Source organism: Setaria viridis, chromosome 6 (genome assembly GCF_005286985.2).
Source record: "Setaria viridis chromosome 6, Setaria_viridis_v4.0, whole genome shotgun sequence".
Taxonomy (NCBI): domain Eukaryota; kingdom Viridiplantae; phylum Streptophyta; class Magnoliopsida; order Poales; family Poaceae; genus Setaria; species Setaria viridis.
The window spans coordinates 32128976-32150524 of NC_048268.2; the positions used below are offsets into that span (position 1 = coordinate 32128976).

Genomic DNA, 21549 nt, shown 5'->3' on the forward strand with positions numbered 1-21549 from the left:
AGAAACTATTATTCTATATACTCCTCCCAACACCTTTTGAAAAGGGTAACAAACTCCTACTAATTTCAGATTTCTTTTCTTTTAGCACAGAAATGGAAGGATTTAATTCAAGTTAGCAAGTGTGCTAGTATATACTACTTGGAGTGAGTAGAATATACTGGTTGGAGTGAGATAAAAACTTAAAAGGCGCGTAGTACTGTGTTTAAAGAGCGGAGAAAAGCAAAAGGGGATCAGCTTTTTTTGCATCAATTTTTTCTTCTTCTTCTTCTCATCTCTTCGCTTTCGAAAAGCCTGTACACGGTACTGCAAGTGCTACACCATCGGAGCACGCTGCGAATATTTACAGACGGTACAGCAGCAAACACGAGCGACGAAAACGAAAGAAGGGGGAAAAAAAAAAGGGCACGAAATGGTGGGGAAAAACGCATGACAAAAAAGGGAAAAAAGGAGCTACTAATTGGGAGCGGAGCACTAGAGCTAGCTAATGGAGGAGCCTCCTCCTCTGCCTGCCTGACTGCCTCTGGAATTCCTACGCGCACACGGCGGGGCAACGCCGATCTAGCCCCCGGTGGCTGGAGATCTCTCTCTAAAACCGGACGGCCGGGCCGGCCGCCGCCAGGGCCGGGTAGTCGTCGTCGGCGGGGGGGAGGAGGCGGAGGCGGCAGAGCGGGCAGGTGGCGTGGTCGTAGTCCAGCCAGGTCTCGAGGCACGCGCGGTGGAAGAGGTGCCCGCAGGGGAGCCGGTTCACCACCGACTCCGGCTCGAACCGGGCCAGGCACACGCGGCAGTCCGCCGCCGCCCCCGCGCCGCCGCCGACCCCGCCGCGGCGGCGCCCGAACCGCGATGGACGGAACCGGCTCCGAAATCGGTCAGCGAGGCTCGGCCCCGTGGGCGTGATCGACACCACCGGGCGGTGGTGGTGGTGGTGGTCGTCGGTGGCGAGGCCCTCCCACTCCCACGGGGACGGCGCCGCCAGGCCCAGGAACACCAGCGCCGCGCGCACCAGCCCCGCCAGGATCGCCACCGACACCGCCGTGTTGTAGAGGACGAACCCCATCAGGCTGTCCTTGGGCGCCGGCATGCTCGAGATGCCCATACTCGCCGGCCGATCCGTCGGGCTCCCGCGATGAATTCCCGAATCCCTCGCTGGGTTGCGGATTTGGGGGTGGACGCCAGGGACCTGATTGCAATTTGGGAGTTTTTCGGGGAGGTGGGTGCGATGCGGGAGGAGAAGATTGGGATGGTAGTGGTGGATTCGAGTGGGGAGAGCTATTTATAGACGTGGGGCTCCGTTTTTCTAGCGGTGGGTGACGGCCTGACGGGTAAAGCAGGCGCTGCGGCGGCACAGTTACCGTGGGAGGTTACTGCGGTAATTTTGGCAGCACGCCTAACCCATGGTGGAGGAGTTTTTCTGTCTCTTTTGAGGGGCCAAGAGTATGAAGGGAGGTCATCTTCAATCAAAGATAGAAAGCAGTTCCTCGTATTGCCACTACATGTACGAGTATTAGATTTCTTGGAACTTCCTCCAATGTATGCATACTCTAGAAGCTGCAGTATAAGTACATTAGCAACGATTAATGAGAAATGTCTTAAATAATTTGTTAACTAATTGTGGCAAATCTAAATACTTTTGCACACATGTTTGGTTAAAGTTTTAAAATATTGTTTTTGGGCGTGTTTCTATGATCTGCATCTATCGTGGAGCAAGCAACAGGACCAAGTTGTGGAGCTTTTTGTCGTGGTTACTACTGTCAGCTCGTTGAAATGGTCCAAAGCGTCCTAATAAGGAAAAAGAAAGAAAGAAAATGGTCCACGGCATTGCACTGTTGTTACCGGATAAGATCATGGCAGGCTGAACGAGACCAGACACCGGCTAAAAGGTACCAAACCATTTAAAGCTGATGTAAATTGTTGATATTTAGTGAGCTGTCGCACTAGCGCTGTAGCACAGGCAACCATCATAGTCACAGCTAAAGTTCGTAATAACCTCTTTCTCTTTTTTTGAGAGGGAAGTTCATAATAACCTACCCCAATGCGAACATGGACTTCAATTTATAGAACTCGATCCCAATGCAATGTGAACAAGTTTCTCTTAGTTTGCTCAGAAGGTTTATTCTTGATTAGGGTTTGGTACCCAACTACTAGTGAGAATAGCTTCATCCCATTGTGATCGTAAAGCTGTGCTATACATGAGACTAGCACGATCCTAGCTTCAGGCTGCATCAACCGACGGCGACTGATGGCTCCACCGCTCCATGCTGCCCCCGTCAACCCGCTCGCGCAGCGGCGAGAGGCCGCCGGCCGCCGGATGCTCGACACGTACGCGCCCGCGCCGTTGTCCCCGTCTGCCGCGATGCCGCCACCTGTCCCCCCCGATCACCATCAGAGGCCCGTTCGTTCAAACCCGAGGCGTAGTTGAACAGGATGAGTGGGGAGCTAATGGCGCGGAAGCGCGCCCATCATTGCCGCGCTGATGGCGATCGATCGCTCCGCCACTCGGCCGGGGAAAAATCTTAACGCGGTTGGGGTTAGATTTTGCTGCCTGTTTTTTTTAATCCCTTTTGCTGATTACTTGTAACTTTCGCGGTGACATTGGCAAACTGGCTTTCTTCTGATTAATTAGCGATTAGCTTATTGATTGGTGATCCTGAGTTCTTGAGGCCCAGGACTCGCGCAATTGGCCGGGATACGCACCTCTCCCCGCTAAGCATTGTGCGTGTATGCTATATACTCCCTCCATTCCAAATTATAAATCGTTTCAAGAATCTTGGAGAGTTAAAGCATTTCAAGTTTGATTAAAATTATAGAGAAAATTATAAAAAATTGTGACATAAAATAGGTATACTATGAATTCATATAATTGATGAAGAATCTAATGATACTTAGTTAACATCATAAATATTATTATATTAGCATATAAATTTGGTTAAACTTGAGATACTTTGACTCTCCAGGATTCATGGAATGACTTATAATTTGGGATGAAGGGAGTATATAACTATATATATATATATATAGATATATAAATATATAAATATATAATTGTTGTGTGGCGGGGGATTAAGAAATGCGTGTGATTAACGAACAACAACTAATCGACGTGCCATGTGCCCGGGCGATTTTAAAAAAATTGTCACTCGCTGGAATTAGTTCGGCTAATAAGCTTTGCTCGGCGACAAGTGAGCCGCGGGTTCTTGCGGTTGAAACCTCCGACACGGCGAATATGTTCGCATGATCTGCACGTACAAACCCGACTAGTTTTAAGGCCAACGCTTGTGCCTGGCGATAATTGTGCAGTTTTTTTTTGTTTTGTTTAAATGCTGGAGTTATTGAATTGTTTCGGGAATGTTACAGGGGAAAAAGAAAACGAGCGATGAAGTTTTAAACTTGCGGCTTTTGTTCGCAACCAGGCCTGATGATTGGGTTGGTTACCGTTGGGGCATTCGTTATCAAGCGAGATCCTGTTGGGGAGATTTTGCTGGTATGGGCCGCGCATGTGGAGGCGCTAATCCGCAATGGGCATCCGGTGAGCAAATCAGGGGTCAATTCATTGGATCGAATTAGGCGACGCAAGTTGCCGTTAGATTATGCCTGCTCTCCTGTCTATTCGTGGTTTCTTTTTTGGGTTGCAAATAAACTAGGCGACCCCATCCATCATCTAGCGTATGAAATGTATGATGGAGCGATCCACTGATCATCATTGCATAAAGCGCATCATTTATCCGCCTTAATACTCTATCGTGTACATTCGTGGACGGCTTTGGTTGCAGAGGAATTAACTTCTTTTTCAGGCGTCACTAGGAACTGAAGTAGGAAAGCATGGGTGTAACATTCTCTCCAACTAGTTCAAGCTCCTCCAAATATAGATGTGCCAATTTATTTTTATTTAAAAATACCGCCTTGTTTTCTGTGGCTGGTCAAGGGCCTTTCCTCGCGCCACGTATGAATACAGAACACCCTGTGGAGCACAGGAGCAGCACTGTACACGGCAACTTGCTCCGGGACCTCCGGTGTACCCAGCCCAGCTCGTCGCGGGGCCACAGGGCCCGCGGCGTGTAGGCACCGCAGCGGACTCCTGTTCCCGCAGTCCGCCGTGGCGGCACCCGCGATTGCCGGCGTATAGGGCCAGGGGCCCGTGGCCGGCCCCACCCCCGCAGCCCGGCGACGTGGGGCACCCCCGCTCCCACCCGCGCGCGGGGCGCCCCCCACACTTGTCGCCACGGCGAAGCTCGCGCCCATGCCGCGGTGCCGTGCCCCGCCGCGCCGCGCCGTGCCCACGGTGGAGAGAGCGCGCGAGAAGCAGCAGGTGGGGAGCCCAGGGGACGCGTCGACGGGCGGTTGGTGGCGCGGTGCGCGCGTCCGCGTCACTCGTGGCGGCTCGGCAGCGGGGGGGCTTGGCGGGCCACAGGGCCATGCGGCGCGCGCGTGCGACACTTGGACGGGCGCGTCCCCGTCCCCGTCCCGTCCATCGGCCACCGCCCGCCGCTGTCTCGTCACGGGCTTCGCTATGCTCCCGGTGTGGCGGTGTCCGCGCTTGCTTCACCTCCACGGTTCCGAGTTGTCTTCCGTTCCGTGCGAGATCCTCTGCGGCTCTTCGCGCTGCCGCCGGCCGCGCAGGACGATTGATACCAGTGGCTAAAGTTTCGCCTTATGGGTGGTAATTAGGATGATTAAATATGAGCTAATTATAAAATTAATTGCAGAATCTCTAGGCTAATTCGCAAGACGAATATTAAGTCTAATTAATCCATCATTAGCAAATGGTTACTGTAGCACCACATTGTCAAATCATAAACTAATTAGGCTTAATAGATTTGTCTCACGAATTAGACTCCATTTAGACTCCATCTGTATAATTAGTTTTATAATTAGATTATGTTTAATACTCCTAATTAGTATCTAAACATCCGATGGGATAGACTAAATTGTTTTGTAATTTGATTATGTTTAATACTCCTAATTAGTATCTAAACATCCGATGGGATAGGGTAAATTTTAACCCCGTGCAGCCAAACACCCCAAGTCCAACGTACCGAGTCGCAGAAAACACTGTACGCTAGTTGTGCTTTAGAATGTGCGGACAGGACACCAATCAAATCATCACCAAACATCGTACATCTTCCCTGAACAGACGAGTTGGCTGCCGCGCAAAGTTGCCGGGGATGGATGCAGCCAAGGCGCGGAAGAGACGACAGCCAGAGGGCGGTGCCAGTCTGCTAGGGCTGGGCTCCCTAGCGGTCAAGCTGCCGAACCATCCAGCCGGGTCGGTCACGTGGAGCCGGCGTGCGTGACGCCGACGGCCGATCGGGGCTGGTTGGTGGTGGTGGCGGCCATGGCCTCCTGGCTCTCGTGCCGTGCCGTGCCGTCGTCGTACCCGCCTCCCTCGGATCGGATGGAGCCCACGGCGCGGTGAAACCAGCGGACCCCGCCCGGGCGGGGGCGGGGGACGGCGGGCCGCGTGAGCCTTGCCGCCTTGGGGGCGTGGGCTCACGTGGGCGGGCGCGATCGGGAGAGCCCCTGTCCTGGCCCCTCGCGGAGCACCCGTGGCCCCGTGATCCCGTCCCGCGCACGCCGCCGTCGCCGCGTGGCGTGCTACGTGTGAGGCGGGGAGCGGGGCGAGCTGGAGCTGCCCCTCATGCGCGTGACACGGCGTACGCCCCCCACCCCCCCACGCACCCGTGGCAACCGTTCGCCGAGCTCCGCCCGCCACTGTCTGTCCACGCAAAAGGTGCGGTGATTCCCTCAGGTCGGCTGGGTGGATGCTCTGCCACTGCCAGTGTGTCAAGATTTTGGGCGCGTGCGCGCGCGCCAACGTTTCTCCGCACCTCTGACACCTCCAGCTCTACTGCTCTAGCAGACTACTAGCGCGGACTCGGCATTTGTTTTCTTTTGCCTTTTGGTCTGAGATAAGCAACGAAAATGATTGTGAAGACTCACGTTGCTGGCCTAGAATCGTTTAGGTTTCTACAATGTTTTTGCCTTTCCTTGTTTCTTTTTTAAATATTTACTCTCCTACTTTCTCCCCTTGGAGATTGCATATCTTGTAAGTTGTTTTAACTTTTCTACCTACATAATTTTTACTATGTATTTAGATATAATATGAATTTAGATGCGTACTGCGTATCTAGAGAAATCAAAACGTCGAACAATTTGGGATGGAGGGAGAGCACTAATCTTAATGGTGGCGTTTGTCAATTGCTGTCTCGTCAGTAAAGAGGTCAAGCAATCATTCGGTGGCCAATTCGACATTGTGGTGATATATCACCAATGATGTTCGGCCTGTTCGGCTGGACTTATAAGCCGACTGAAAAGCTTGAAAAGCTGAAACGGCTGATTTGTTGTGAGAGAAAAACACCGTTCGGTGGCTGATAAGCTGAAGCAAACATGATGGTTGCTTTCGTGGTTATTGAGCAATTTGCCAATATGACATCGTGTGAATTTATCACTGAGTAGTTGCTCAGTGGATATGCATATAACATGTCATGGCTATGCAACTCATCATGTTTGTGTCGTTCACAACAAAAAAATAATCCAACGTCATCCATTATTGATGGTGCGTTCGTAAACCTTTTGAACTTGCGTGACGATTCCAATGGTGCTCAGTTGCCCTACGGGATAAGCATATTGTTTTGTCTATAGTAAAACATATGACATATGCTAGTTATAGCATTATTTTGATGGTTTTTAAGCTATATTTCACTCACTACATTTATTATTGACTAGTTGCTGAGTGGATAAATATGCCACTGCTAAGAAAACTTTGATGCAATGAGTTACGGAATCCTTATAACTTGGCTGTTGATGCCAACTGTTCTTGGCGTGGCTTACATGTAAGCACATTATCCTTTCCATAAGATTCGTATGCGACAATACTAACTCTATTGTTAGTTCGAGGCGGGATGATTTAAACATATGTTTTTTGTGTATTAATTTCTATGAAATTGAAAAAAAAAGTTTAGTTCATCACGAAAAGGAAAAGTTTTGTTTGGCTAGCGTTTGTACTTAAATTCATGGTCTTCAATTTTCTACTGCTCTGAGTAATTAGGGTGGCCACTTGTTTAAATTGTTTTATTCTAGAAAGGAAAAAATTCATTTTATTTCCCTCACCTATTTACTTTGTCCACTTAACCCTCTAAGCAAAATTTAGGCTCACTTTACTCCCCAAAATATTTCATTTGATCCAATCTACCCCTAATTAGATTTCTATTTTTTGTTTCTTTAGGTACAAATTGAATTTTAATTTCGGATTTTGTTAGTTGATTAAAATATGATGCTCTATGTTAGAAAAATATATTAGAATTTTTTCATGATTATTTTTTCGTACACTTTTGTATATCTAAGATCAATTTCGTATTAAATATTCCTAACCTATAAAAATAACCATAAAAGATTTTTAGTATAGTTTTCTAAGGTATCATGTTTTGTATATGCTCACAAAATTTGAACTCAAAATTCAACTCATACATGAAGAAAAAAAAGAGAAATCTAATTAGAGGGTAGATTGGACCAAATGAAATAGTTCAGGGAAGTAAAGTGAGCCAAAAAATTGTTTAGAGGTTAAGTGGACAAAGTGAATAGGTTCCTTCTAGAAATATAAGATAGCACCAATTGATAGTCATGTTTTCAAAATAAATAATAGTTACAATAAAAACTGCATCTAGAAAGGACATAGTTTTTAAAACATTTATGAGGATAACGGAGGACTTTTCACAGTTTTCATAATTCGAGCACCATTTGTTGTTGGCAAAATATGTTTTTGTGCGTAGTTGATGACATTGCTGCTCTTTTTGGGTTTGTGTGTGTGGGGGGTGGGTTGGGGTGTGTGTGTGGGGGGGGGGGGGGGGGTTATTGGGGTAGAGATGAAGAGAAATAAATAAGTTTAGGTAATGTAATAAAGACCTATTACCATTTTTTAATTTCCTATTATTTTATTTATTTGGAAAAATAAAAAAGAATATACAGGGAATAGATGAATTCCACCCGCTAACTGCCTAAGTATAGCACAGTTACAAATAAAGAGGAAAGTTTAGGTAAGAAATTGCTGGAAAGGAGGATGATATTCCCGAGCTCAGACATTTTTTTTTTCGCCACCTGGACGCTTCGCTCCGAGAGTTTTCTTCCAGCCGAAAGAGGCTCAACCCGTGAGAAAGAGGTATTCATTTGCACCAGTCCGGAATAGAGATGTTCGCCAGTCCGTGAGTTGCTTTGCCCCTCGGGTCGGCTTGTGCTTGCTTTCTCAATCCTACTCAATCCTAACCCTTGCTTTCTCCGTGCCTACTCCATCCGTCCCATGCTTGTTTGCCCTATCGGTCGGAAACAGTGGCCCATCGCTAATAATAAGAAAACAACAATGAGCCTTGGTGGGCCTAATAGAAACTAAAGATGAGAAACTGCTTAAGGACCAGATAAACCCTAGTGGGCCAAATGGGTTTCTATCCACCTTTCAAAAAAGAAAAAGAAAAGAAAAGAAAGCAAAACCTCATCAGATTCAGGTATACACATGAATACAGAAAATAGTTAGTGAACATTTGAAAACTATATATAGTTCAAACCTCTCTGAAGAGAATTTACGATCAGAGTTACAGCTATGGGAAATAAACAATGTTACAGCTTAAAATTTCAACAAAAGAGCCCACCTTCATCCTCTCACGTTCTTCTCCATGCCGCCATTTGCTGCACGTGCTTGATTTGATCCGCCATCTCCAGCAGCAGGCCCGTCCATAGCCGGCAATGGCTCCAGAGTCTCGACGTAGGCAAAGGTCTTTATCTCCTCGTAGTGTGGTGTGTCGTCGTCCATGACTTGCTCCGCCGCCCCCTCCAGCAGCGGCGGCAGCCCGTTGTTGCCGTGGCGGTCGATCAGGTTTCCGACCTTGCTCCGGTACAGCCGTGCCCTGCCCCACGACCGGCTCATGGCGTACTCCCCGTCAGGTGCGGCGCCGTGATCCAGGGCCCCAGGTGCCGCGGGGCTCGGGGAGCGTGCAGCCTCGAGCCCACCGCGGCCGCCCTCCGCCGCCGCCGCTCTCTCCAGCACCCACACCTCCACCCCGGTCCACGACGTCGTAGCGGCGATGCCCAGCCGCGCGTGGACGCTTGTCAGCCGCCACCCGCCTTCCTCTCCGGGGTCAGACCACGCCGGAGAGCCGGCGGCACGTCGAAGCACGTGACGCGCTCGTCTTGGAGGACGAGCGCCATGACCCTGTCGGCGAGCGCGTCGAGCCAGTATGTGAACCCGTCGACGCTGACCGCTGCGCAGGAGTGGTGGTAGCTCGCGCCGCCGGGGGTGGTCACCGGCACCTCCCGCCACGACGTGCCGCCGCCTAGGGTGAACACCCACACCGCGCCGACCGCCTGGTCCTGCCGGCACGGGATGTGCACGACCTTGTACTCGCCCGTCGTCGGGTGGTAGTACATCCCGAACGCCTTGAACTGCTCCCAGTGCCTCTGCGTCGGCGCCGGCGGTAGGAGCTGCGACTCGCCGGTGATCGGGTTGACCACCGAGATGGCGGACAAGCTGCCGGCGTTGACGCCGAACGCCGATCTCTCGTGGAGGCAGAGCAAGCCGTTGCACGTGCCGACTAGATCGTAGCGGAGGTCGTAGGAGCACGGGTACGTCCACGCATGGCACCTGCGGCTGCCGTCTTCGCCATCGAAGACGACGGCGCGGGAGCCGCAGCTTTCTGCGAAGAAGGCGAGGGTCTTGGTGCGGGCCTGCCGCTCCGGCGTGTGCTCGTCGACGAGGTCGCGCCACCGCTTGCAGACCAGGCGAAACCGCCGCCGCGAGCTCGTCGGGAGGAGCAGCAAGACCTGCACCAAGGCGTCGTCCGGTAGACTGAAACCGTCATCCGCCATTGCGCCTGCTTATCGCTAGTAGATCGATCCGGAGATCTAATAAAATCGTGCCGATTATAGGAGATGGATATATTTCCTAACCGAACGTGATGCGTTTGAAGACAATGTGCACGTTTGGAAAACCGCACTTTTATTCGAACTAGTGTACAACTCGACAACTCGTGCTAACGCTGCGGAAGCAAAGGATACACGTATGCCAATAGTATGACAACTCGTGCCAGCGTGACTTTACATGTAAGCACATTATCTTTTCCATAAGATTTACATGCGACAAATACCAACTCTACTGTTAGTTTGAGCAGGAATGACCGATAATTTACAAAATATGTTTTTTTAGATTAAATTCACTCTATGAAATTGAAATTTTTTTGGCTTCCTGCGAAAAGGAAAAAATTATGTTTGGATAGTGTTTGCACTTAAATGGACCCTTCTATTTTCTTCTGCTTTGAGTAAATTAGGGTGGGCGTTTAGATTGTTTAATTCCAGAAACATAGATAGCACCGCAATAACGATAGCCTTGACCTTGAGTACTTGGTTCACGTCTCCGAGAAAAATGAATAGCAACAGGAATCGCATGCCATCTTTTCTTCTATACTGTAAAGATCGAAAATAATTGAAAATCTTTCTCACCTAATTTGAGTGCACCGCATCCTCACGCTGGATCCACCTGTCAGGCCTCAAAGAAGGTCGGAGGAGGTGCAGGCCCATAAAATCGAGAGTTTTAAAATGTTTCAGCCAAACAGCTATTGTTTTTTTTTGCACCGAACGCTGTCCTACCCACCCCTGTACCCGCCGCGCCTATTGTTTTTTCTCCGCGCGGTGCCGTCCGCGCTTCCCCTTCCCTTTCCCCGGCTCCCCGCCAGCAACACCCTCCGCCGTGCTGCCCGCGCTCGCCTTGCTGCTCCCCCGCGAACCTCCCCATCTGCCAAGGCCAACCGCCGGTCACCAGCAGTGCCGTGTCCCGCGCTCCCCCTCCCGCACCCGCCCGACTCGCTGCCCGCACTCGCCCTCGGCCCTCGCGCTCCCTCGGGGCCGTGGCCGAAGTTGGGGCCCCGTCGTTATCTTCCTAATGCGGTGGTGGCGCCAGGTCCACCTCCATCTCCCCTGGCGCCTTTCCCTCCAACGCCCCGAGGCGCGTTCCCCCTCTCTTCCCCTCCCCATCTGCATTGCGACGTCCTCCCCATCGTCGCTCCTCTCTGCGCTCCCATCCTCCGATCCTCGGCGGAGTGCGAGCACGCGGGAGCCAATGGCGGGGGTGGAATTGGAGCAGAGCACCTACGCCGACGTTGGACTGTGTGAGCTGCGCCGCCGCCCCCACCGCCCGTGCAGGTCAACGCAGAGGAGGGCCAGCTGCTTTTGGCGGTGTCTCCTGTGAGCGCGACGAGCGGCCAGCGGGGATGCAGGCCGGTGGCGTTGGCATGGCTGGCGATGACCTGCTTGCTTCATGGAGAAAAAAACTGGGAGATGAGATTTCCACAGGGAGACGAGATTAGAGAGAGGCGTGAAGGAGATGAGTTGCCAACAAATACTAAGGAACGATTTGTTTTTTCCAGACTCAAGACAAAACTATCATCCTCCACAACTTCTGTTGGTGGTTTTTCTCTGAAGGAAAATGCAGCTTTGCAGCACACTAATTCATTGGCAATTTCGCGTTGAAGTTTTGATGTTCTTTTGCTGGCTTGTTGAATGTTTGATTGTTCTTAATTACTTTATCTTTGATGAAGGCAAAAAGAGGGAGTAACTGCTTGGTGGTGGATAGGAGGTGACTCTCTTCTCTTCTGCCTGAGGAGAAATTCTATTGATTAACTGTATCGATAGATATTTTATTGTTTTATTTGAACATTCATTAATAATTGTGATGACATCAATACAAATTAGTCAGTTCTCAAGCCATCTTTAAACTTACGAATTTTTGACTCTCTCTCTCTATATGGATGACAAAGCAATAACCTTACGCTATCCTAGACAAACAATTACTTCTATAATAGTTCAGTGGGAACCTGAACCCTCTAATGAGGAAGAACAATGCATGGTTGGCTGGTCTTCCTTTGCTGGATGCAAATGCGAGGTTTTTCCAATTTTCGTTGATTATAGTCCAAATAATTGATGGCAACTTTTAGTGGTAATGATTAATGAATCTGTAACTCGGACAATCACACTATACGAGGCCATGCATTTCCAGTGGCATCCATGTACACACATTGATGACCAAGGTATGCATTAACCTATTACTTCTAAATATTTGTTATTTAGAAAATAAATATAAACCCCTAATTGTAATAATAAAAAATTGTTGATTTGGTTGCTAAATTTTTAAATACCACGTGCGTGTCGCACTAGTTTAGGTAAAGGAATAGGTTTATTGAGCCTCTGCATGAGTTTTGAGCCAAGGGTTTTAAATCTGTACCGTTGATTGTATTTCGAAATTAAAATAATGATTATAAGCAAAACTGCCTATTGAAAGGACATAGATTCTAAAACATTCACGAGGACAACGGTCTTTTCATGATTTGCATAATCCGAGCACATATGTTGCTGACATTATTTTTGGGCGTGGATACTGTTTTTTTATTGGGAGTGGATGCTAGTGCACAAGCGGTTGAAGTCTTTTCCCCATGATAATACATAATTAGAATTTACTAATGGATGGAGGAATCACGTATTTCACTCAATTTGCGGACTTGATGAGGACATTAATTAAAAACACTGTGGTCAGAAGAAAAAAAATCATGATTTATGTTCTACGTCAATTTTACATCTAATATGTTAGCATGTGTGCCAAAGCATTAGTTTGTCTACCTGAGGAATTCAAAAGTTCAGAAAAAATCCATATAGTAAAACATGTTCGCTTAAAAATATTATAGCACATATATGGTGCTTTTGCTAATATTTTGCTTGCGAACATATTCTATAATGCTACACATTTATAAGACTCCATTTCTAAGAAAAATAACTCATCGAATTTTACCAAAAAACAATTACAAGTCATTAAATACAACAATTCACCATCTCTTTTGGCAAACGATCATATATTGGAGTAAAGCAGATCAGCACTCAGCTGCAAACGAAGTGATATCAACTTTACAATTGATATTGTACGCTGGAGAGTTCGGTTGCTGTAAAAAACACTTTGATTATTCCCCTTATCAATGATAATTAAGTTGAATTTCGATTTTAGTATTTCCCTTTCTAGCTTATTTAACGAACAACACTCAGATGAGTGCGTTTCTATTGATATAGAAAAAAAATACAAGGTTATGTCCCTGGAAGGCCATAACCAGGCAAACAAAAAAAGAAAAAAAAAGAAAAAAGCTATGAAAACACAGCGGGTTGGATTGGGACATCAATACGCGCCGAACTCAACTCATCTCAAACAACTCAAGACTGTTAGATTGGGACATCGACGCAAGCCGCAGAACTCGTCTCCACGAGACAACTCTGCCCGTTCGGATTGGGACATCGACACGAACCTCAATAACAACTCTGCCCGGTCGGACTGGGACATCGACATGAGCCTCTATAAACCTACCCGGTTGGATCTCAACTCGCAAACGCCTGACTAAATGAAGAACTCGTCCGAAAGGATGAAAAGACCATGCGCCAATGACAATAGACAATCCGTCGAGGGGAATAACCTAGCACCAAGTCGGCCGCCGCAATGCGTGACCGATCGCCGCCAGGCCAACGTGGAGTTGCAAACGCGCTGCCAAACTCCAACTAGGCAGCACTCCCCTGGAACGTGTGGATCCCGAATGTCAATACAGGCAAAGGTTGCGGGAGGAGAGGGTAAGAGAGAAGAGAGATCCGCTCGTCCCCGCGTAGAACCCCACCCTCTTGATAGCCAAGAGCACCACAATACCGAAGAGGAGTCGCCGGAAGAGGCCGGGATAGGTTCTCCACAAACGACGTTTCCAAGGAAGGAACGCCGCCAAGAGCGCCGCCACCTGCTTGAGAAAACTCAGGCAAGGTTTTCACCGGGAGAAACCTGCCAGGGAGAGGAGGGCACCTCGACAACACCCCCAAGAGGGAACACGGTGTCCGCAGAACGTTGTCGTTGTCGGCCCAGCCCGAGGACGAGCAAGACTTTCGCCTGGAAGAGCCCTCATCCCACAGCCGCCGCAGCCCCAACGCCCCCAAGACACCTATGCCAGCCGCCCATCACACACACGGCAGCCACCACATCCATTCTGAGTCATCGTCCATCATTGCCACCACACCGCAACCCTCAGTCACCACCGCCATGCGTGTGGCCACTCCAGCGCCCTCTGCCGCCGTCTCTGCCACGCCTGCGCCGCAAAGATGGCCCTGCGCAACCAACCATGCCACCATGGCACCGTTGGCACGCCATTGCGCAGGCCAGCGCCAGCCAAACCACCATGGTGTTGCTGGCGAGACTCGCGTGAATCACACTTGGCTACTCTACCACAGTGCCTCCAAGCCACGCAGAGCCTCATCCTTGACATGCCGTCGCGGACAGCCACGTCGCACACCACCGTGCCACTCCCAGGTGCGCCGCCTGCACACCTGTGCGGCCCGCAGCTGCCGCCGCGTGCTTCTTCCGGCTGCCACACGCGCGCCTCTGTGGCTCGCACCGGCCGCCTCCGACCTTCATGCGCTCACCTCTGCGCACCACCGCAGCCCCGCGCCGGCTGTCGCCGGCCTTCACCCGCGTGCGACCGCCACCCACCGGGACTCCGACGGCACCCAACACCTCTGCCGCCTCACGCGCGCACGGGCCGCACCGCCAACGGATCTGGTTGGCACCGTGCCCAATCCATGGCCCCTCAGCCTCTGCCACCGTGGGGTGAAGCCCACGGTGGCAGGCTCCCTCAGGTGTCTCAGGTGGTCGCGCCTACCCAAATCCACCGAAAGATGGGGAAGGGCCCCCGCTGCCACCCTCCTCGCGAGCCGCGTAGGCTTCCGGTGGCCCGCTCGGGCCGCGGCGTGGCGAGAGGAGGTGTCAGGGAAGGGGTGGCGATAGGGTCCTGGGGCTGCCTGAGTTGCCCACGTGGGGGCGACGCGAGGGTTTATCGGTTCCTTTTAAGAGCCCCCCTTAGGGATAGCGTCCCACGAGGAACTATGCAACATCAACTTCCACCGTCCTTCCCCACTATCAAATCTCCAATCGCACTTCATAATATCGCCAACCTCGTTGTCACCACCGCATCCATAAAACGCTAAAGGCTCCATGGTTTCAACATAGGCGAACATCCGAAGGCTGCGACATTTGTCGTACAGGCTGATTGACAGTGGCGGTGCGGCCTCCGTCCTCACCACATGGCCATGCTTCTCCACCTCACTCAGGGGGGACGCGTGCAAGCTCACCGAGTCGTACTCCATCGTCCGGGTGGTAAGGAGATGCTCGCTGTGGGCGGCATACGGCCAGGCAATCTCTTGAAGAGGCTTCTGCCCTTTTTCGATGTACGGCCAGCGATCTCTTCAGGCTTCTGCCCTAGTTCTATATATACATTCCATGACACGCCGCCGCCTAGGGTGGACACCCACACGACGCTGGCCGCCTGGCCCTTCCTGCACGGGATGTGCACAACCTTGTACTCCCCCGTCGTCAGGTGGTACCAGAAGCTGTACTTCCCGAATGCCCTGAACTGCATCGGCGCCGGCGGGAGGAGCCGCGACTCGCCGGTGATCATGGTCACCGAGATGGCAGACTTGCTGCTGGCGTTGATGCCGCACGGGGTCCTCTCATGGAGGTAAAGCAAGCTGTTGCATGTGCCGACTAGATCGTAGCTGCGATTGTAGTAACACCAGTACGTCCACGATTGCCGCCTGCGGCTGCCTTCTTTGTCGTCGAAGATGACGGCGTGGCTGCAACCGCGTCCGGGGAAGAAGGCGAGGATCTTGGTGCGGAGCCGCCGCTTCGGCGTGTGCTCGTTGATGAGCTCGCGCCACCGCTTGTAGACGAGGCGGAACCACCGCCGCGAGCTCATTGGGAGGAGCAGCAGGACCTGCACGAGGGCGTTGTGAGGCAGAGATCGAAACACTCGTCCACCATTGCGGCGTCAATCTCTGGTCGATCGATCTCTCGCGATCCAACTTGATCTTGTTGTGTCATGGTCAGTTATGTAGGGATTGAGATCGACCTTGTATGCAACGTGGAACGGCTGGTCTCCTGATCATACGAATGATTGTGGGGTTCACACGACATGAAGGTATTTTATGTCGCTACTTCTCGTGCAGAAAAGTAACGGAAGGGGCCGCGTTTAAGGGTGATGCATTGTAACGTTGGTTTACTTGGGATGGGACCCACTGACCACACAAGGAGCTCACCTTGTGCTCTCAGCTATTCCCATTGTGGAGTTTCATATTGCGGTTTCCAAGAGTGACATGTCATCCAAATTTTTTTGAGGAGATGAATGAAAAGGTCTTCCAATGCAGAGTTTCATTTCGTGGTTTCATAGGCCGGACATACCATTTAATTGTAAGGCATGTGATTGGATGTGATGAGATAAAATGAAACTTTCTAGTCCCCAATGCTAATTTCATCATGTTACATAGTCTTGGAAAAAGTGTATACGGAGTTTCATCCTAATAAAACTCATTCCCTCTCTTTATAATCCGCATGCCATATCATTAAAATCGCTGATGTTTCGTATCATTAAATAAGAATAAAACTCTTAAAAAACTCCCAGCGAGAATAGCCTCAGGTCCACGATGTTAAAAAAATGGTAATGAGCCGGGCATCCGGACGCGCGGTTCCCCTGTCGGACGGCTACGTGGCCTATTCTCATCCAAACGTCTCCCAATCCTTATCTTCTTCACCACCATCCAGACTCCCACCTGTCCCACACGCCTCTCTCTGACTCTCTCGCTCTCTCACTCCTCTGGCATCTCTGTGGTGGCGTTTGCAGCTGCCTCATCGGTGGTGGCGCTCGCCCTCACCGCCCCCTCCCCCACGCCGCGCTGCCTCGTCACCTCTCGTGGCGGTGCTCGTAACTGCCTCCCACGCACCGCGGAGCCTCGTCGTCACAATCCGGGCACGGGCGTGCGGTGGGGCCGGTAGCGTGCGAGGCTGGCAGGCACGGGCGCGCGACGGGGTTGGCAGCGCGTGAGGCTGGCAGGCAGGAGCGCGAGCGGCGGGGCCGTCGGCGCGCAAGGGTGGCGATGGCAGTGGCCGGCAAGTATAGAGTCACGCGTGGGCAGAGGCACGTGGTGACAAGCCGGCGGCAGTGGCAGCGACGCGGGCACAGGTTGCGGCGCGCGTGGAGGGCGGCGGCGGTCGGCAGGCGCGGGGGAAGACTCCATGGTGGCCGCTATCATGCTCCAGGAAGAAGAAGACTCCGCCATGAGAGGCACCAACCATCCATGTAGCATCGAGGTTTTTTGATGTTGCAACAGGTATTTTGAGATGTTTTGAGTAGTGTTGGCTCATGTCGCAAGATTGATTTTTAAGATGTTCTATACTATGCTCGATTTTTTGCAGCGGTGACTTTTTTATGTTGCATGGTTGATGATGATTTTTTTGACGAAGGTTGATGATGATTTTATTCTGGTTTCGAGATGTTGCAACTGTAAAATCGAGATTTTCCAATAGATGATGTATGATGTTATACAAGGTGTTGCGAGATGTTTTGGATTAAACGAATTTTTCCAATTAAATGTTGATCGAAACATTCACAACTATTGCGATGACCTCTTTTATGTGTCGAACTTTATTTCCAGAAATTTTATTCTTTGCATGTTGGATGCAACATGTGACGCGTGTTGCAGCGGTATTTTTTCTGCTTCCCAACCGTCCGAACACTAGCGCCCTGGATCTCGGGCGCTAGCAGTCCCGTTAAGAAAACCAATCAAAAGCGCCTGCTAAACGTTTGCGTTGTACATTGTCTCATATCTTGTCCTGCTACATCTCAAATGTTCACTTCGCAAGGCAACTGTACGCGAGCAAAGACTCCGTTGTCTCCACGTACGAGAAGACCCGGACGCTGTCGCAATCGTACTCGCCGACCACCGTCCTTGGGCTCCGAGCGGCGACCGGCACCACGCCGCACCGCAGGGCCCTGTCCTCCCTCGGCCGGTGCACGTACAAGGCAGAGACCGTCCTCCCCGCCTGCGGGCAACCCCGCCGGCTATAGGTCAGGAGGTGCTCGCCGTGCGCTACGAGCGGCGAAGCCAGTTGCTGCTCCTGGTCGTCATTCACCAGCACAACGTACCGGCGGATCCACACCATCCGTTCCCCTCCTCCATCCTCCAGCACGAACACCTGCACACATAGCTCATACGAATCAAAAGAGAAACACAGGCCGTTGTGTTTGCTAGGTTTTCGCCGGAGCACGTACTACACTTACCTCGGTTTTGCTCGTCATGTGCCTATAGTTACGGCAGACGGTGAAGCCCAGCCTCCCGCCGCCCACGTCCACCAGGCGGCACGTGTAGCACAGCCACGGCAGCAACGGCATGGGCACCGGCAGCTCCGCGACGACCACGGCGCGCTCGTCGCCAAGGTCGAACGACACTACCCGCTTGGCGTCCTTGGTGACCCAGTACGCGACGCCGAGGACGGCGACGAGGCCGAACCCGTACCTGCAGCTCGACCCGGGCGCCGGCACCTCACGCCACGACGCCGCCGCCGCCTCCCCCAGCGTGAGCACGTGGACCGCGTCGAACGCCTCGCTGGGGTGGCGCGGGACGTGCAGGATCTTGTACAGCCCCGTCGCCGGGTGGTACCCGAAGCAGAAGGCGCTCGCGGCCTCGTCGCGGCGCGAGCCTCCGGGCCGAGCAACTGGCGGCGGCGGGTCCACGGCCAGCTCCTCGCCGGTGACGGGGTTGAACATCACGATGCCGCCACCGCGCCCGCGGCACAGGCAGATTAGGCCGTTGCACGTGCCGATCACTCGCATGCCTTCATGGGTTTCCTCATGCAGGAGCCAGCGCCGCCGTAACTGCGCCGTAGCCGCTCCGGGGAGCTCCAGCTCCCTGCTGCGGCCTTCGATCAGGTCGTCGTCCAGGACGTAGGCGCGGGGGCGGCGAGAAGAGCCGCCTTTATCGGTGGCGTATGCGAGGACCTTGGCACGGGCGTGTCGTGGCGCTGGCATGCGCTCGTCGATGACGTCGCGCCAGTGCCGGCACACGAGGCGGAGCCGCCGCCGTGGGGTCGGCAGGATACGCCGCAAGATCCCAACCAAGGTGTCCGAAGGGATCGCACCCCAGCCGCCCTCGTCTATTGCGGCTCCAGCTTCTTCCCTCGGCGTCGGTGATCGCGTGAAATCGTTCCTTGTATAGTCGCTGGACTCGAGTTTTATTTTACTTGTGCTTTGTTGAACTGTGTTATAAAATTCATTCATCTGGATCCGTATGATTTTGTCCTTTCAGAGTTGTAGTTCCATTCCATTTGTTGTGTCCCCGGTTTTGATCGAACTCCCTTCGTCATCAGATTGTTTTGACTTTAGACCAAGCTTTCCCCTTTTGTACTGTCCACTGTGCAAATAGACAAAGAGTTTTACTCAATTGATTGAGATCTTACTTATCTATCGGTCACCCAAATTTGTACTAGAAATAGAAATTGAATGGAGATAGGATTGGGGGTTAGAGCAACTCCAACTCTAAAAGCTCCCTTAAATTACCCCTAATACCTTAATTAGGGAGGAAAAAAAAGGGAAAAAGAGCTCTCCAACAGCTCCCCAAAACTGACGCAAATATTGGCCGAGCCGAATCGGGACTCCGTCGCCCTGCGTATTTCGCGATTTCTCTCCTTCCCCGATAGTGATCCCTGTGCTTCCTTTCCCGCGCTTTCCCGCGCGCCAGAATCTGGCGTTGGAGCTCGACGGAGGAGACAGCGACGTGGTCGCCGGCGCCGCGCGCCGCTGCAGCGCGGCCTCGACCACAGCGCCGGTGCCCAGCACCTCGCCGCCGCCCATGGCGAGCATGAGCATCGCGGCCGTGTACGCCAGCGCGAGGAGCAGCAGGGCGGCCCACCGGCGGCGCCCGGCCATCACGCGGACCAGCCGCCGCGCAGAAGGCTTCGCGCCGCCCGCCTCAGTGCCGCGCGTGGACGCCACCGCAGCCGCCACTTGCATCTCCTAGAGCGCAAACGCGGGACCATGCGAGGCGACGGTGATGGAGGAAGTGCGAGGTGTTGGTGGCTGGTTGTGGTTGAAGGGAGAGGATAGCGTGACCAGGAATGACAAATAAAGAAGACTCGAGAGTCCGTACCAGATAAAGCCTAGGCGCCTAGCTTGTGTAATTGTGTGCAGTATGTGCTTAAGGGCCTCTTGGGAACGTAGGATTTCCAAAACATAGGAATAGGAAAAACATAAGATTGTAATGCACATGCAATTGAAATCCTACATGGATCTAAAACATAGGATAGATATAAAACATGTGTTTGGATGAGGCATAGGAAAAATATAGGAACTCTTCAATAACTACAATCTTCGAGTGGTGATAGCTCACCGGTAGTATCAATGGCATGAAATCCGGGACGGCAGGGGTCAGGCTAGATCGGTGGCTCACTGTTGCAAGAAAGCACCCTAAATCGGTGGCTCACTGCAGTTGCGCGAAAGCAACCTACAATGTCTGATCGAGTCTTCCTGAATTAGTCATTTTCCAAATTGGCTTATGGAAGTGGAAAAACTGTGGTTGTAATCCTGCTGTTGAATGAAGAATGAAGCTCTCGAAATTTGCCCTAAAAACGTGCAGAAGCTTATGTACTTTACATATTCAATTTAGATTGCGTGCGTGTACGTTACTCCCTCCATTCTCTTTTGATAGACATACTTTCAAAATTCAGATTTTTCACAAATGATAGTCCTATTTACCAACAATGTGGGCCGCGGCAATAAATTGCATCAACAACGAGGAGTCATCGCGTCAACCATTGCCACTGAAGGACTAATGAAAAACGTTTGTTTGCATTAATTAGATGATAAGTAGAGTTGTTTTTCTTGGTTATCGTGTCAAAGTGAAATATCCCTATCAAAAAAGAATGGAGGAGTAGTAACTAACAAAAGGATAATTATTTTCTTTGGAAATAACTTTTCCATGTACGTCATCTGTCAAGACCCCTATGGCATAAACATCATTCCGCCTTCATCACTTAACCATCTTTTTCCAATGTTGTTAAGCGGGCATTAGCGTCAACCATTTGAGCAAAACTAGACAATGTATGTTGTCCTGGAGGAGGAAAGAATATGTTATATTGTTTGTTTTTCTTTAGAATAATGCTTTTTCCATTATAGAAATAGATTCAGCATACTTTCTTTTACATATTTATTTATTTTACACATGGACTAAGTTTTTATTTTATTTTTTATATTATATATTACATCAAATGACTTAGGCTAGTCTCAATGGAGGTGTTATGGGGAGTTTCATGGCAATAAATTGCTGGACACATCAACATATTTGCTAACTTGGCAGGGTTTTTATGATGAGAGAGAAGAATAGAGTTTCATGGTCATGACACTCCTCCGATATAGTTACCAAGATCATGAAACTGGATGAAACACCCACTGAGACCCTTTTCATTTCATCCCATGACACATTTGATCATAACATTATTGAAGAATTAAATGCTACAGGAAATTGTGCAATGAAATCTTGCACTGAGAGTGACAATTTCATTTCATTGAAAAGTTGACATGGCAGTCTTGGTAATAGTATGATGAAACTATGCACTGAGATTGGTCTTAGGCTAATCCCAGTGGGAGTTTCATAGAGGTTTCATGCACATTAAATACGGTG

The 21549-nt window shown here is 50.9% G+C and overlaps 2 protein-coding genes across 2 annotated transcripts; both read right to left on the bottom strand.

The window, feature by feature from the left end:
- Positions 1-216: 216 nt before the first annotated feature.
- On the bottom strand, positions 217-1267 carry LOC117860524 (probable E3 ubiquitin-protein ligase XERICO). The gene has a single exon (XM_034743840.2). It carries the CDS (start codon positions 1094-1096, stop codon positions 587-589), a length of 510 nt encoding a protein of 169 aa, XP_034599731.1. The 5' UTR covers positions 1097-1267; the 3' UTR covers positions 217-586.
- A 7826-nt stretch (positions 1268-9093) lies between these two features.
- On the bottom strand, positions 9094-9849 carry LOC117861913 (F-box protein At3g07870). Its single transcript, XM_034745432.1, has one exon. The coding sequence runs from the start codon at positions 9847-9849 to the stop codon at positions 9094-9096; it is 756 nt and encodes a 251-aa protein (XP_034601323.1).
- Positions 9850-21549: the final 11700 nt, after the last annotated feature.